Source organism: Magnolia sinica, chromosome 13, assembly GCF_029962835.1.
Source record: "Magnolia sinica isolate HGM2019 chromosome 13, MsV1, whole genome shotgun sequence".
Taxonomy (NCBI): Eukaryota; Viridiplantae; Streptophyta; class Magnoliopsida; order Magnoliales; family Magnoliaceae; genus Magnolia; species Magnolia sinica.
This window is the reverse complement of record NC_080585.1, coordinates 6,702,316-6,716,741: the sequence shown is the minus strand read 5'-3', so window position 1 is coordinate 6,716,741 and position 14,426 is coordinate 6,702,316. Positions and strand designations below refer to the sequence as shown.

At 41.3% G+C, this 14,426-nt stretch overlaps 1 protein-coding gene across 1 annotated transcript; it reads right to left on the bottom strand.

Annotated features, from left to right (window-relative positions):
• Nucleotides 1-95: 95 nt before the first annotated feature.
• LOC131222593 (F-box protein At1g55000) lies at nt 96-13,475 on the bottom strand. The gene is made up of 2 exons (XM_058217730.1): nt 12,905-13,475; nt 96-723 (listed from the first exon to the last, which is right to left on the bottom strand). The coding sequence occupies exons 1-2, from the start codon at nt 13,364-13,366 to the stop codon at nt 352-354; spliced, it is 834 nt and encodes a 277-aa protein (XP_058073713.1). The 5' UTR covers nt 13,367-13,475; the 3' UTR covers nt 96-351.
• Between the last annotated feature and the right edge of the window lie 951 nt (nt 13,476-14,426).

Here is a 14,426-nt window from a genome sequence, read left to right as displayed (position 1 = left end):
CTAAAATTTTCACATAAATGGAGTGATAAGCCAAAGAACTAAAATACTGGCACTCAAATCTCATCATGATCCATTCATGGAGGAAACAACCAATATGATTGTAAGAGATGGAGAGGAGCTTGATTCTTTGACTCCTAGATAATTTGGATTTTACAAGAACAGACAATCACTTCAGGAATTGTATACATGTACATGATATTCAGCATAAAACAACATCCCAATTACATGACAGGAATGAGACCGTTCTTAGCTTACCGTCTCTGCAAAACAGCATCCAAATTACATGACAGGAATGAGACCGTTCTTAGCTTACCTTGTCTCTGCGCTCACGGCTTCTTCTTCCCTTTTAAACTAGGGTGCTCGTGCCTGCTGCTCCCACCTAAGATCCTCTGAGAACTCCGAAAATGCAGCCCTTGGGTCGCCGTTTGTGATGGATAGGTAGTATTCAGCAGTCCCGTCATCCACTCGCATGCTCCTCTTCATGGAGTTAAGAATTCTCCTCTTGCCTCTCCCAGTCATCCTGTTTGCCAAATAGCTGACTTTGCTATCAGGGGCGCCTTCCAGATACAGTACAGCCACTTCCCTCTTTGCGTAAGCATCCAACTCTATGTAGCAGGTGCCATCAAGAAGAATGTCTGGTTTGCTTATGGGAATCAGAAGCCTTTCCCTCGAGTGTATGCCATGGTCGCTCATCATGTTATTCAAACGTTTTATGTCCATGACCTGTGGATTTGTGTACATTAATTTTTCGAATTCATGACAAAGGAATGCAATGACAATTGTTATAATATCCCTAGTAAGCTACCCCAGCTACAAGTTGAAAACGCCCTGGCAAATGCAATCTGATGTTAGAGGAATATGAATCATTTACATGGCTAGTCAATGATAAGAGAACCTTAATCACAATCATATTCAATGACTCATCCTCGATGCTAATAAAGCTTCTACAACTGGGAGATCAGTGGTGTTTATTTGTGATGAAATAAATAACTAACAGACAAGACATACCAAAAAAGAAAAGAAAAGAAAAAAAAAAGTTTCTTTTTAAGATAAAGAGATATGCTCCAGTGCCCTTAGAGCACTAAGTTATAATGCTCCTAGTTGCGCTGGGACACTTGGATAAATCAATCCATTGATCTAGAATGTTCATTAGATACAACCTACATTTCATGGGATACCATGCAAACATCACACTGATTTCACAATCTTAACCATCTGAGCAATTGCCTTTAATATGGGATGGGCAGGATCATTTACACAAAAATCTGATGTCATTGATTGCCTCTATGATTCTAAAGAATTACTATTGTTGGTCAATCCGAACCAGCCCATCCACGGTTTGGAAAAAGAAAGGCTGAAATAAATAGGGGAAAATCAAGCATGGATTGGATGAAACCGATCAAAGTGATTTTTTCATGGTAGCCGATGCAATTATCTTTTACTTCATGGATAGTTCAGATATACCGACTGGCCCATCAAGTAAACTGATGCAACTAGGAGCACTATAACTTATAGTTCCCTCATAGAAGTGGAGCATTTCTCGTAGATAAATGATGATGTTTTTTCACAGATGATTAAAGAAGAGATAAAATCTACACAACCTAAAGATGTTCCAGATATTTCTCCTTTACACTATATGTTAGGTGCCCCATCAGCCCCATGTAATAAATGATTGAAGAAAACAATTACAGAATTTAAGAGTCACACATCTTGTCAACGTACCCCATGATATGGCAATCACCCACTCTGTTAAGACCACTAGACCCTAACAGAGGGCTTACCACTGCATTTGAACCATTGATACATATAGGACAGCCAGAGAATGAAATGCTATTTTCCCCTTCATTGTAACTAAAATTCCCTAATAGTACAGACCAATCCCACTTTCCCATTAAACTATCATCAAACCTAAGTTTATGTAGCTTACCAATGGTTCTTTCAATTCACTACTATTTGTAATTAATTGATTAAAACAATATGCGTAAACTATAACTTATAGATCATCAAAAAAAGGATTTTGTATTAAACTATTAAACTATGAAACATAACCTCTAGCTAATTGATTGAAGCAACTCTACAAGATTTATGACTACATTACTTACCCAACATGAACTTGTTTTACATTTCCAGCTTTTATGTAAAAACTTTCCTCATTGCCTTCTTTTTCTTAACAATCATGTACCGATTTTATTTTATTTTATTATTATTATTTTTTTTCTTATGGGTAACAAGTTCTATCGATTCAAAAAGAAATAGCTACAATCAGTGTTCAAAATATCGGTATCGCGTTACGTATCACATCCTTGGGATATAGATACGTATCGGTTATCACACGGGATAAAACGTTTTTATCAAGTAATTTATCGCACTTTTTGGGAAACATAGGGAAATATTGGGAAAATGGTTGAATTTTTCAATGAAATTTCAGGGATTGTTAAAAAAACCTTAATACACACTTTTAAATCATAACATCTCAAAAAAGAAGTGCTAATAATAGGTTTCCTTTGTATAGGGTCCTAAGCAATGTGTTGTCTAACTAAACTAATGCAACTATATTCAAATTGAATGCATAACATTTAGAGTGTATGCGATGATCATTTCATCAAACATTCCTAAATACTTCGAAAATGATTTTTATTTTCCAAAATTTAACAAAGACTTAACAAATTAGTAGATCAACCCTCATACATGCTTGATTTCATGTTTGGAGTGCAACATTGCAAGCAATTTGGGAGAAATTGGGGAAATTTCAAAATTTTCCAATTTTCCCCAAATTGGACCACATAACACTCAAATTTTGAATTAGAGTGTATGTGATGATCATTTCATCAAATACTCCTAAATACTTCGAAATTAGTCTTAATTGATATAGAAATCAAAGCTCAAACTCCATGATTTTTCATGCAAAACATGAAGAACCAATGGATTTATAACCATTTGATACTGATTTAACATAATTTCAACAAAAAAAAAAAAAAAGGATCAAGAATTGAAAACGTGCACTGGATCGAACATGTGGGATATTTCGGCACCTCCTGTCCGTTTCGTATCGCACAGGTGGGATACAAGATGTATCGTGGGATATATCGGCCAATATCGGCGATATTTAAAACACTGGCTACAATAAAGGGGACAAGTTAGCAATACACAGTCTCTTGCTCCTCTTTCACAAGAACATCAGCCATCGAATTTGCATCCCTAGTTACAAAGGAAAATGGAATGTCTACCCTTGACTGCAAATCTCTAATTGCATAGAGGATGAAGCCAGTCTCCAGGGTTTAGCTTGGCTTTGAATAAGCCAAAAGTCCTAACATTTGTGGCGTTACCTTCTGCCACCAGCATACCAAGGTAAGAGGCTACGTATATTCAGAGGGACCTCAGAAGCACTTTAGACTCCATGTCAATTGAATTCCCCTCCCTCCCTCCCTCGCTTAAATATGCTGGAGCAGGAAGCTATGTACATTCAGAAGCCCTTTAGACTCTCACTTCAGTCGAATCTCCTTCCCTCCCTCTCCAACATGGTTCTTAAATTCCCCAATATTGGCAGAGATATCAGCCTATGTGTCATGTTTCCCTCAATGGGGAAATGAAACCTGACTATATTACAAATTTTACAAGGTTTCGACAGAAAAAAGGATCATAGATATTCCCAGATACATCAAACCCAAAACTATTGCGATATATCGGCATACATTTAGTTAAAAAAATGGATCATTTCAATCTAAAATTGCAAAATTTAGAAACTTAAGTAAATATTTTTTTAGAGCAGCAATTTTATTAAGAAACCCACAAAAAAGCGAGAAAAGAAAACAACCCAACACGCGCACACACGCACACACACGCACGCACACATAAATAAAAAATAAAAAATTGCAGCCCTAGCTGCATTTACATAAATGGCCTAACCCAAAACAATAATAAGAAGAAAATGTTTTTGGTCAATTTTTTGTGCAAACACTTTGTAATTGTGTTTTAACAAATGTAACCGAGTTGTTTTGCATCAAAACATGGATTTGGTGGAGAAATTCTGATCAAAGAGGGATTTTGGGTCAAAACCCCAAATGTAAGAAAAATCTAATTTTTCTTTAAATTCCTTTTGTTTAATAGATTAGAAATGAAATAAGTCGAAATCCATGTCTAGACATGGTTGTGGTCATGAGTTTGCCTATGGATATGGGCAGATGTATCCAGAGTAGGGCATGGAGGTGTCTAGCCACAGCCAGTGCCATTGGGGGCGACTGTGACAATTACAATGACTGTTCAGTATCTATTGATTAGTATACTAATGCACATTGTTGAGGAAGAGTACCATTACTATGTTTGAGAGTACATGGCTTGGTATCATCAGTTGGCATAGTATTGCAGTTATGTGGAACAACAGTATTATAGCCGCCCAAGGGACAGTGACTTTGAGCTGTCTTATAACTCCATGGAGAAATGAGACAAAAATACAATTTTGTTTTTTTTAGCTGTATTTTTTGTGTTTCGTTGCTTGTATTATATGACATTTGTAATTGCATAATTTATGCCCAACAATGCATTTTATCCCCTAAACAATGGAAAACTATTATGCATAGTATGGAGCACCTGCAAAAGTTGCTTCTTTCATCTGGTTGGCTGGAAGGAAAAGTATCCTTACCATTGATTACTTGCACAAAAGATCTTTCATTTTGCCTAATGCATGTCCTCTGTGTCCAAGTGCTGAGGAGTTAGTGGACCACCTCTTTATCCATTGTTCCTTCTCTTGCATTGTTTGGTCTGGTATTTTCAGATCGGCCAACCTATGTTGGGTGTTTCCTGGTTCTGTGATGAGCTTGCTTTCGGTGTGGCATGGTGAGGAGGGCAGCTTGTTTGGTAGGAAGAAGTGAAGGCTTGCGTTGCTAGCTTTCTTTTGGGCTATATAGTTGAAAAGAAACAACAGATGTTTTTTTGTAAGATTAAGAACTCTTCTGCTTGGGTTTCTTGTCGAGTTGCCTTGTACATTAGGGAGTGGGCTCCCTAAGGGTGTCTTTTAGGTTTGCTTCTTTTCTCCTTTTCTTTGTTTTCCATTCCTGTTTTGGCCATTGGCCTTTTAATAGTATCATCTTTCAATATATATATATATATATATATATATATATATATATATATATATATATATATATATATAGTTACAAGTGTGTAATCATGCGTCTTTTAACATCTCTTGAGTTTTACTAAAAAATTCATAGTTTTTTATGAAGTTACACTGAAAGTTCTCCTCAGAAGTTTTTTTATTTTTTTATTTTTTTTGAAAGATAACTCCAAAATTCATTAAAAAGAGCAAAGACAGGAAAAGAGGAAGCTGAAACCGCTGAGGTGGCGGAGACAGTTGCCCTCAGAAAAAAACAAAAACAGAAAATACAACCCTGAGACAAAACTCAGGGTCAACCCAAGCAGCAGGCAGACCAACTAAGAACCCAAAAAAAGAAGATTACAGCCCCTTAGGGAGTCAATGTAGGAGACCCATTCGGATATAGATTTTTTGGCTCTGCTGGCAACGAAAACAGCTGAGTTTGAATGATCTCTAAAACATCTATCATTCCTTTCTTCCCAAACAGACCACCAAGTGGCAAGGACTATCCTCCAGATTGGAGTCCAGTGTTTGCCCAGTCTAACCCCATGCCAAGCTTTCAGAAGGCGGGCTGGAGAATCTGGAAAGCACCATGAGATGCCAAAAGGGTTTAGGATAAGGGACCAAATCTGATAGATGTATGGGCAATGAATGAATAAGTGATCGACCGTTTCTTCTGCAGCCATACAGCATAGGCATATGTTGGGGAGAATCATTCCCTTTCTTCTCAAATTATCGACCATGAGGACTTTTCCCTTACTAACCAACCGTCCAAAGACGGTGATCTTAGGAGGGGCCGCGTACTGCCAGATATGAGCTGTGGAGATTTGATCTTCGTGATTGGGGGTCGAGGCCAGGAATCTATAAAGCGATCTGATAGAAAAAATACCAGATTTTTCAATAGTCCATGCTATATTATCATCCGAAGAAAGATTAGGCTTGAGGCTTGAGAGTTTGTCCAGGAGGGACGCAAACTCAGCAATCTCCCATTCATAAAGATTTCTTCTGCATTCCAGGTTCCAAATGATGTTGCCGCCAGATAGAGAGATGCATTTGGAGACTGAAATAGCTTGATTTGGAACAATGCGGATATATTTGGGAAGTCTGTTTTGAGTAGATTTTCGCCCGCCCATCTGTCTTCCCAGAATCGAACTGTCTCCTTCACCAATCTGGAATACGATATTTTTGAGGACTTCATCTTTAATGGCAAGGATTCCTCTCCAAAGGGCCAAGGCCCTTTAGAGAGATGAGTCTTTTGTCCACCAACCGCCCATAGATACTCCGTATTTGCATTTTATGAGATTGTTCCAAAGGAGGCCCTTGTCTGATCCAAGTCTCCATATCCATTTACCATGCCATAGGAAATCACGTCTAGATTTCTCCAGTGCTGCCAGGATTGACGCTGGGCATCTGAACATGGACATAAAATATAGAATGAGATTTGATAATGCTGATTTAATTAAGGTGACCCCACCCCCAAGAGATAAGTATCTACATTTCTAAGGGGCTAGGTATTTATCAAACCTATCAATTACCTTGTCCCAGAGAGATTTTGGGGGTTTACCGATGCACAAAGGGAAGCCCACAAATGAAGTCGAGAGGCTAGCAGTTGAGCAACTAAAGAGATTTGCAAAGGAGTCTATCTCGTCCAGCTCCATGTTCACCCCAATGATTTTGGTTTTTGCCATATTGACGCTTAGACCGGAGACCGCCTCAAAACATCTGATAGCGGTATGCAGATTTCCAGTTGTTTTCCGATCTGCTTTGCTGAAGAGAAGCATGTCATCAGCAAATTGTACGTGGGTTATTGGACTTTCCATACCGTTAATTGTAATACTGCTGAGTATGCTTGCTTGCTGGCCCTTTAGAAGCATTCTGGAGAAAGCGTCGGCAACAATAAGGAACAGAAAAGGTGATAACGGATACCCCTGACAGAGACCCCTAGAGCTTTTAAAGAAGCCTCTAAGGGAGCCATTTAGAAGAACAAAAAAATGGGCCGAGCCGATGCATTCTCCCATCCATCTTCTCCATTTCATTCTGAAACCCAGGCGAATGAGCATATATTGAAGAAAATCCCACTCAACATGGTCATAGGCTTTCTCGAGATCAAGCTTGCATAGAATAGTCTTTGTTTTAGATCTGTGAGCGGAGTCTAAACATTTGTATGCTATCATGGCGTTGTTGATAATTTGTCTACCCGGAATGAAAGCACTTTGATTTCCCGAGATAACTTTCCCTAACACTCACTTAAGACGGGTTGTGAGGACTTTAGCAAGGATTTTGTAAGGGCCTCCTATCAAACTAATCGGTCTAAAGTCTTTTAAGGACGCAGTGCCTGGGGATTTTGGGATTGAGGCTATGAAGGTGGCACCATGGCTTTTTGAGAGGTGTCCCCTGTCAAAGAATTCATTGAAGAAGTCCATGACGTCCCTCCACAGGACTTCCCAGAAGAATTGGAAGAAAAAGATTGGATAGCCGTCAGGACCAGGAGCCTTTTCTCCCTCTAAATCGTCCACGGCTGCCTTAACCTCTTCAACAAAGAAAGGGGTCTCGAGGGATGTGGCATCAATTTCCAAAATGGAGGGAATCAAGGCTGGGTCTTCTCCGATTTTCACCTTGTAGGAGATTGCTGAAGTAATTGACTGCTCCAACCGCTATTTGATCCTTGTCGTCGATACGGGTGTCATTGACCTCAATGTTGTCGATCCTGTTGTATCTGTCTCTTGCATTTGCTATACTGTGGAAGAACTTTGTGTTTCTGTCTCCCTCCCTGATCCATTTTGAGCAAGCACGTTGCTTCCAAAAGATTTCGTCCTAGAATGCTCTGGTTGATATGTTTGAATGATTTGGATTCTTTTGGATAGTTGGACGATTGACATGGGAGCTTCTTCCGTACTTGTGTCGATTCTCTGCAAGTCCGTCAGCAGAGACTCCATATCCTTGTCTCTGTTGTGTTGTTCGTTGGCCTTCCATTGTTTGATCTTTTCCTTGAGAAGTTTCACCTTGCAACTTAGCTTATGACCTGCATAACCTTCAACAACAAAACCAGACCACCATTCCTTTACCATTAGAGGAAAACCAGGAATTTTTAGCCATGATAATTCAAACCTTAAAGGTTTAGGGCCTCAATTTTGATGATCAGCAAAGAGCAAAATCGAACAGTGGTCAGAAGTAACTCTCGGAAGAGTCGACTAAGTTATAAATGGGAAGGAATCAGACCAATCGGAAGAAATCAAAAATCGGTCCAGTCTGGATAGAATTGGATTCAATCTGCCATTTGTCCAAGTGAATTGTGAGCCCAGAAGGGGGAGATCCATAACCTCCTGATTGTTTATCCAGGAGAATTTGCACATAGCTGGAGATAACCTGGTACGATGAGAGTTCTCTTCTGCATATCTAGTGATGTCGGCAAAGTTGCTCCTGGCTGCTGAGAGTTTCAACCAGAAGTCAAGTCTCCTAGCTTCAAAGGTAGGGCTGTAAACTGAAGTAATTAAACAACGGAAGTCGTTGGAGAAGTTTTTCAGAATAACCAATACCGAAAAATCTCCTGACCAGCTATTTTCCAGGGTCAAAATAGCAGATTTTCACACCACTAATATACCGCCCGCACTACCCGTAGCATTTAGCGCTTCCCATTTGATGTCTCGGCCCCTCCAAATGGACCCCATCAGATCAGAGAATATCTAGACTTTGGTTTCCTGGAGAGATAACGTCGGGATGGTTTCTACCACAGGTGTTTTTTAGGAGTCTTCGTTTCTGTTTCGATCTGACTCCTCTGACGTTCCAGGAGACAATCTTCATAGAGGAACCGTACTGCCCCATTTAGTTGTCGCCCCTAATTTCGTGTTGTTGTCGAGGGATGAGGAGAGGGCCTGGAGTTCCCTGTTGCCATTCGATTTGGAACGTCGTCTTCTGGGAGATCTAGAAGAGGGAAGGGGGCGTCCTCTGGTTTCGACACAGTGGAATAGAGAGATGTAATCTTCAGGACAATCCTCGAACGATAGTCCAAGAGATCGTCTTATGTATCCTATGGTGTCTCTGATCCATTTTTTCCCCTGAATAACATCAATTAGATCGGTCCTCTGAATATCAGCATCCACCTTGTATTCTAGGAAGTAATCCATAATATGCGGCGAGGGGCCCTCTTGAGTTTGGAGGGGTTCTGCTTCAATGATGTTCTCCACCTTATCGTCTTGAAAGAGGGTAGATAAAGCTATAATTCTGAGGTACCGCTTCTAGATATGGTGGGAGATGAGGCTGGGCTGAGGTCTTGGCTTTCCGAGTGCCACGATTGGCAGTCAAGTTCGGAAGGAGCTTCAAGTTCCAATATCAAAGGCTTCAAAGTAGGAGAGACGATAGGAGGCCGCCACGTAAGAACAGGGACTCGATAGGTGTATGGGTCTATGTGCCGGGTGGATTGGAATATGGATCGATTTGCTTCGGGGCTGGTTGGTGATTGAAGTTCACGAGTATGGACTGGATTTCCCAAAGTATCTTGATTATCACAAGGAGGGATCGGCATTGGCGGGTGGGTTATCAGGAGCGAATGGCTAAGATTAACGGGCAAGAGGTTCGGAGAGAGACTGGAAGTATTTCTTAGGGCGACATCAACTCCCGGGCCTGAGATAATACCCATATCAAATATCGAGCTAGGAGTTGCTTTGGTAACTGTTCCAAGGCTGCCAGGTGTCCCGAGGTTTGGGTTGTTTGACGAGTTACTCGAGGCATTTGATTTTCTGATATCAGTTTGGACATGTGGATGCATCTCCTCGATACACGCGGGAGGGCAATTAAGATTTAATAAATGTTGCATGTCAGAGTTTAGGGGCCCAAGACCACGCGTCGAGCTAGCTAGAGTTGTAGCTGCTGCGTAGCAGTTGGGTACAGCTGTAGGTATTGATGGCCCGGCAAAGCAAGGAGTGCGTGCACCTCCAAATGCTTCAATGGCTGTCGCGAGGATTCGCGGAGAGGGAAACGGTCCCCTGATCCTCCAGAGGTCTCCCCATCTAGGGATAAGATTATCTTTCATCTCCATCTGCACCCGTAAGGATAGAATTCTATCTTCTACCTCAACCGTTATGAGCGGAGGCAGAATCTCTCCCTTCTTTCTTCTCACCCTGGCTCTGATTACGCCCATCTCCTCACCCAGGAGAGTTTTGGAGTCGAGTTCTATAAGCTTGCCAAGCTTCCCGACAGCTATGAGGAAGAAATCTTTGCACCATAATTCCAGTGGGACCGACCAAATTAGAACCTAAATATCCTCTATGCCACGCGGGGAGAATTCTTCCCATGTCTGGATATATTAAATTAAACCATCTTTATGAAGTGTACCTGCCCAGATAAGTGTCACGGTTGATACCCGGGCTCAGTTTAATCCATAGCTCTTTGTATCCTATCGGTCTGATGATGTAATGATCCGAATTGATTATGCAATTGTCTTTGATCCATCTTCTGATCTGTGGAATGGAGGCATTTTCTGTCGTGTGCATAATCACCGAATTCTGCAAGTTTGATTTAGAGCAATCGAGGCAGGATTGAGAGATGTGAATTACTTTATCGGCATCTGAAATAGTTTTCTCCGCCTTGTCGAGTGTTTTTTCCCGAGGGATATCTTCTGCATGAACTATGGAGGTAGTGTCTACTGTCGGCTCCTTGGAATTTAGGAGGGCGCCTTTGAACGATTTAGTTGTCCTTTGCCGACTGTGAAGTGTGAGGGGTTTCTTGGATTTGTTATGGTTCTGATGTTCGGAGTCCGATCTCGCATCCAAGCCGAATCTAGCTCTCTGAACTATGAGTTTTACTCCCTCGAAGCTCTCCCCGTGAAGCATGCAAACTGCTCTAGTGAGTTCTTCTTTAGAGCTCATTCTGACTAAGGCAAAGTCCTTGAATGCACCATTATTCCTATTTCTTGGCCTGACAACATCCATCACTGCACCAGCTTTGCCAAAAACTCTGGCAAAGGTTATAGGTGCCCATCCATTTGGAAAGCCCTTCACGAATAAAGTTGGAAATCGAGAGGAAACTCTTCGATCTCTAAGATGGTGGTGAGATTTCTTTTTCCGCTTTCCATGTTTAACTGTTTGCCATATTTCGCGATCGACATGCTCTTGTATGTCTTCCGTGTTTATCTCTGTATCAGTTTCCAAGTTTCCGTTTGTTGTCATCAGCGCCTTCTGCGTGTAGCCATTCCTATTAGGGTCTGATTTCAATGTCCTGATGGAACTGTTGTCATTGATCCTAGAGCTAGAGTCTATTTTCCAGTTACCAGTCTTACCGTTTTCAACCATCATGCTGCAATCACCATTCTCGCCGCTCGCGATCACCATTCTCGCCGCTCCCGATCACCATGATCACCATTCTTCGATCTCTGAGATTGTATAGCATTGAAGAGTGTAAAAGAAATTTTGTCAAGGGCTCTGCTCTTAGTTGGGTTTCTTGGAGAATCAAAGCATCATGCAACTCACTAGATGGCTTCGGTGGATTTCTTCTTCTTCTTTATTGAGGAAAAAAGAAGAAAAAAACAAAAACAAAATAGAATTACAAAGACATAATAGAGGCTGGAGGCAAGTGACCCCCACTCGTCCCTCCATGGAATGCAAGCCTCCCATCCATCTCATTGGCCAATTTCAGAAAAAGAGATCAGTGGCCCTGAAATTGACTAATAAGGCATTGAACTCTAGTGTAGAATGTGCTAGACGTCATGGGCCCTCGTTGGCCAATTTCAGAAAAAGAGATCAGTGGTCCTGCTTCCCTAAAGTTTGCCTCAGATTGCAAAACTTTGACGCATAGAGAAACATTTCCTGATAGTCATTGGACAATTTCCCATTCTCGAAGGTGTGAAACTTTGTCAGAAACTGACATTTAAAACCCTGCTACCCAGAAAGGAGATTTATCCAAGAGCAGATTTAGTAGTCTTTGTATCAGCATTTACAAAAGCTCTTCTTCCTTATCTCCAGCTTAAAAACGCAGGAAAAATAATTCCATGCTGGGTTTCACAGAGAATCTCCCTAATTAATTATTTATTCAATAACTTTAAAAAATCAAGTTGCATAATTCGTAAAACAAATAAATGATGAAAAAACTGCTCCTAAAACATTTATACGACCATGTAAACTAACCCTAGAAAAATAGGAAAAAGATTTAATGTACCGTTCAGGCTGTAGAAAAAAAAATAGGACTGTGTTTGGCCCAGTTAAATTGAATTGAATTGCAATCATTTAAAAATTGGAAAATGACCAATGTAGGGCAGACCTCACTCCATGTACAATCAGTGACTATCCTTTGAATTGTTTCAGGTCCAACAGGAAATGCAATGAATCGAAACTGACAGTTTTGATAAATTTAACACTTCATCTCTTCTAGACTGAATTAGATATTTTTTATTTGAATTTATTTCTCTATTTTATTCTTTTTTGGAATTTCTACTTGGAACTGGATTATTGCAATTCAGTTCATTTGAGCATCCAAGAACACCCTACAATCAAGAAAGCAAGGCTGAAAGCCTGAAACTATTGAATTGGAACATTAGCTTGGCATGAAATTCTAACCATCTGATGAGTGAAAATTTTGCAATTGAGATACTCTGCAGTAGGCCTTATGGATGAGCAGTCTGGATCATCATGCAGTGGGATGAATGCCACTACAAGCATAATTTACCTAAATTAACCATGAAAAAAAAATAAAAAATCCACCACACCTAACAGTCTCTGGTCGATGAATCCTAACCATGCAATCATGTTCTGCATCCGAACTCCGTTGCATTTCAAACTCTAACCCTAAAACGGGAAATTTTCCCGAAATTACGGACGGTACCTGCACAGAATACCTCACAGCGAGGCCAGCAACGGTGTCTCCACGGGCGAGACGGTGTGAGATGGCGAACCGGCCCAGACCATTGTCGCGCCAGAAGCTCCCGGACGACGGGTTCCCGACCACATCCTTGAGCTTCCAAGGCAACTTGAAGGCCCTGGCTTGCATCTCTCGGTCAGACGCGATGGAATTCCATAGGCGGCAGACACAAGCAGCCCGCGCCAGATCCGGCAGCGGCAGCCGTTCGAAGATGGAGCGGAGGATGTCTCGGGAGATCAGGGCCGAGAAATTGGAATTCAAGGGGGAGATGACGATGAAGGCGTCGGAGAGGATGCCGCCAGTGCCGGAATCTTCTGGAGCTCCAGCGGTGTTCAGGCGGTTTTTTAGGGTTCCAGCAAAAGGATCTTCTTCGTCTGGGATAAGATGCTTGAGGATCTCATCGTCATCGTCGCCGCAGCATCCCATTTGGAAGAGGAAAGAAATGGAGGGGGTGAGATGCGCAGCTATTGGCGTAGTTTTATTTTGTGAGGCTGATGGGTTGGTGTGATCTTAGAATGCGCAGGAGTGCGCGTTGCGCTTGTGAGAGAGTAACAAGACGCGGATTTCCTGATCGTAGGGATGGAAGTGGATTGGCTGGTGTAGCACGTGTCGTGCGAAGACAAGCGCTGACGCTCCTCAAGCTCCGAGTTGTACGAACGGTTCAAAGGAGATGAGAGTTACATGGACCAAAGTGATGTATTTATTATATCCACACCGTACATCCATTTTTTAGCAACCTGCGTTGTACAAAAAAATTAATCATATCCAAATATCAACTGCACCACACCCCAGATAGCAGCAGAGATAATGACTTTCACCGTTAAAAAATTTATAAGGCTCACCCTAACGTTTATGTCTCATCCCATCTGTTCGCAAGGATTGACCGAAAACCTCCGTGACCCTCAAAAGATAAGAATATCAATGGTAGACGTTCAATCCCTAATTGGTTTTTGTAGTGCGGTTTACTTGATATTTAGATCTATCTTATTTTTCGACTCAAACCTTACTGCAAGTTAGTTAAATGTGTGGACGGTTGGATATAACGCATACCTCGTTACGGGATCAGATAACTTGCTGACGCCAAGACACCAGTTATATATCGAGAAATTTACGACTGTACGACCCATTTATTGCCCATTCCCGAGACGAAGCACACCTCATTTTACTTTTCAAGAATGAGCCCAAGATGTACGGACGCCTTCCAAAAGGTCGAAAATGCCCCTGGATTTCCCTTCAAGCGGATCGTCTGGTGCTCGAGGACGAGAGCTGACGCTCCTCAAACTTTGAGTTGTACGAACGGTTTAAAGGAGATCAACGTTACATGGGCCCAACAGTTATGTATTTATTATATCCACAACGTTCATCAATATTTTGAGATCATTTCGGATCATTATCCAAAAAAAAAATCATATCCAAAGATCAACTGGACCACACCACAAAGACCAGCAGAAAATTGATTTTCACTGTTGAAACTTGTATAGGGCCC

Bases quoted from the DNA above. Each gene is read 5' to 3' on its own strand.
- LOC131222593 (XM_058217730.1), bottom strand. From the start codon at position 13,366: ATGGGATGCTGCGGCGACGATGACGATGAGATCCTCAAGCATCTTATC. The intron at 724-12,904 runs GTACCGTCCGTA...ACAAATCCACAG, and splicing joins CTGTGAGGTATTCTGTGCAG to GTCATGGACATAAAACGTTT.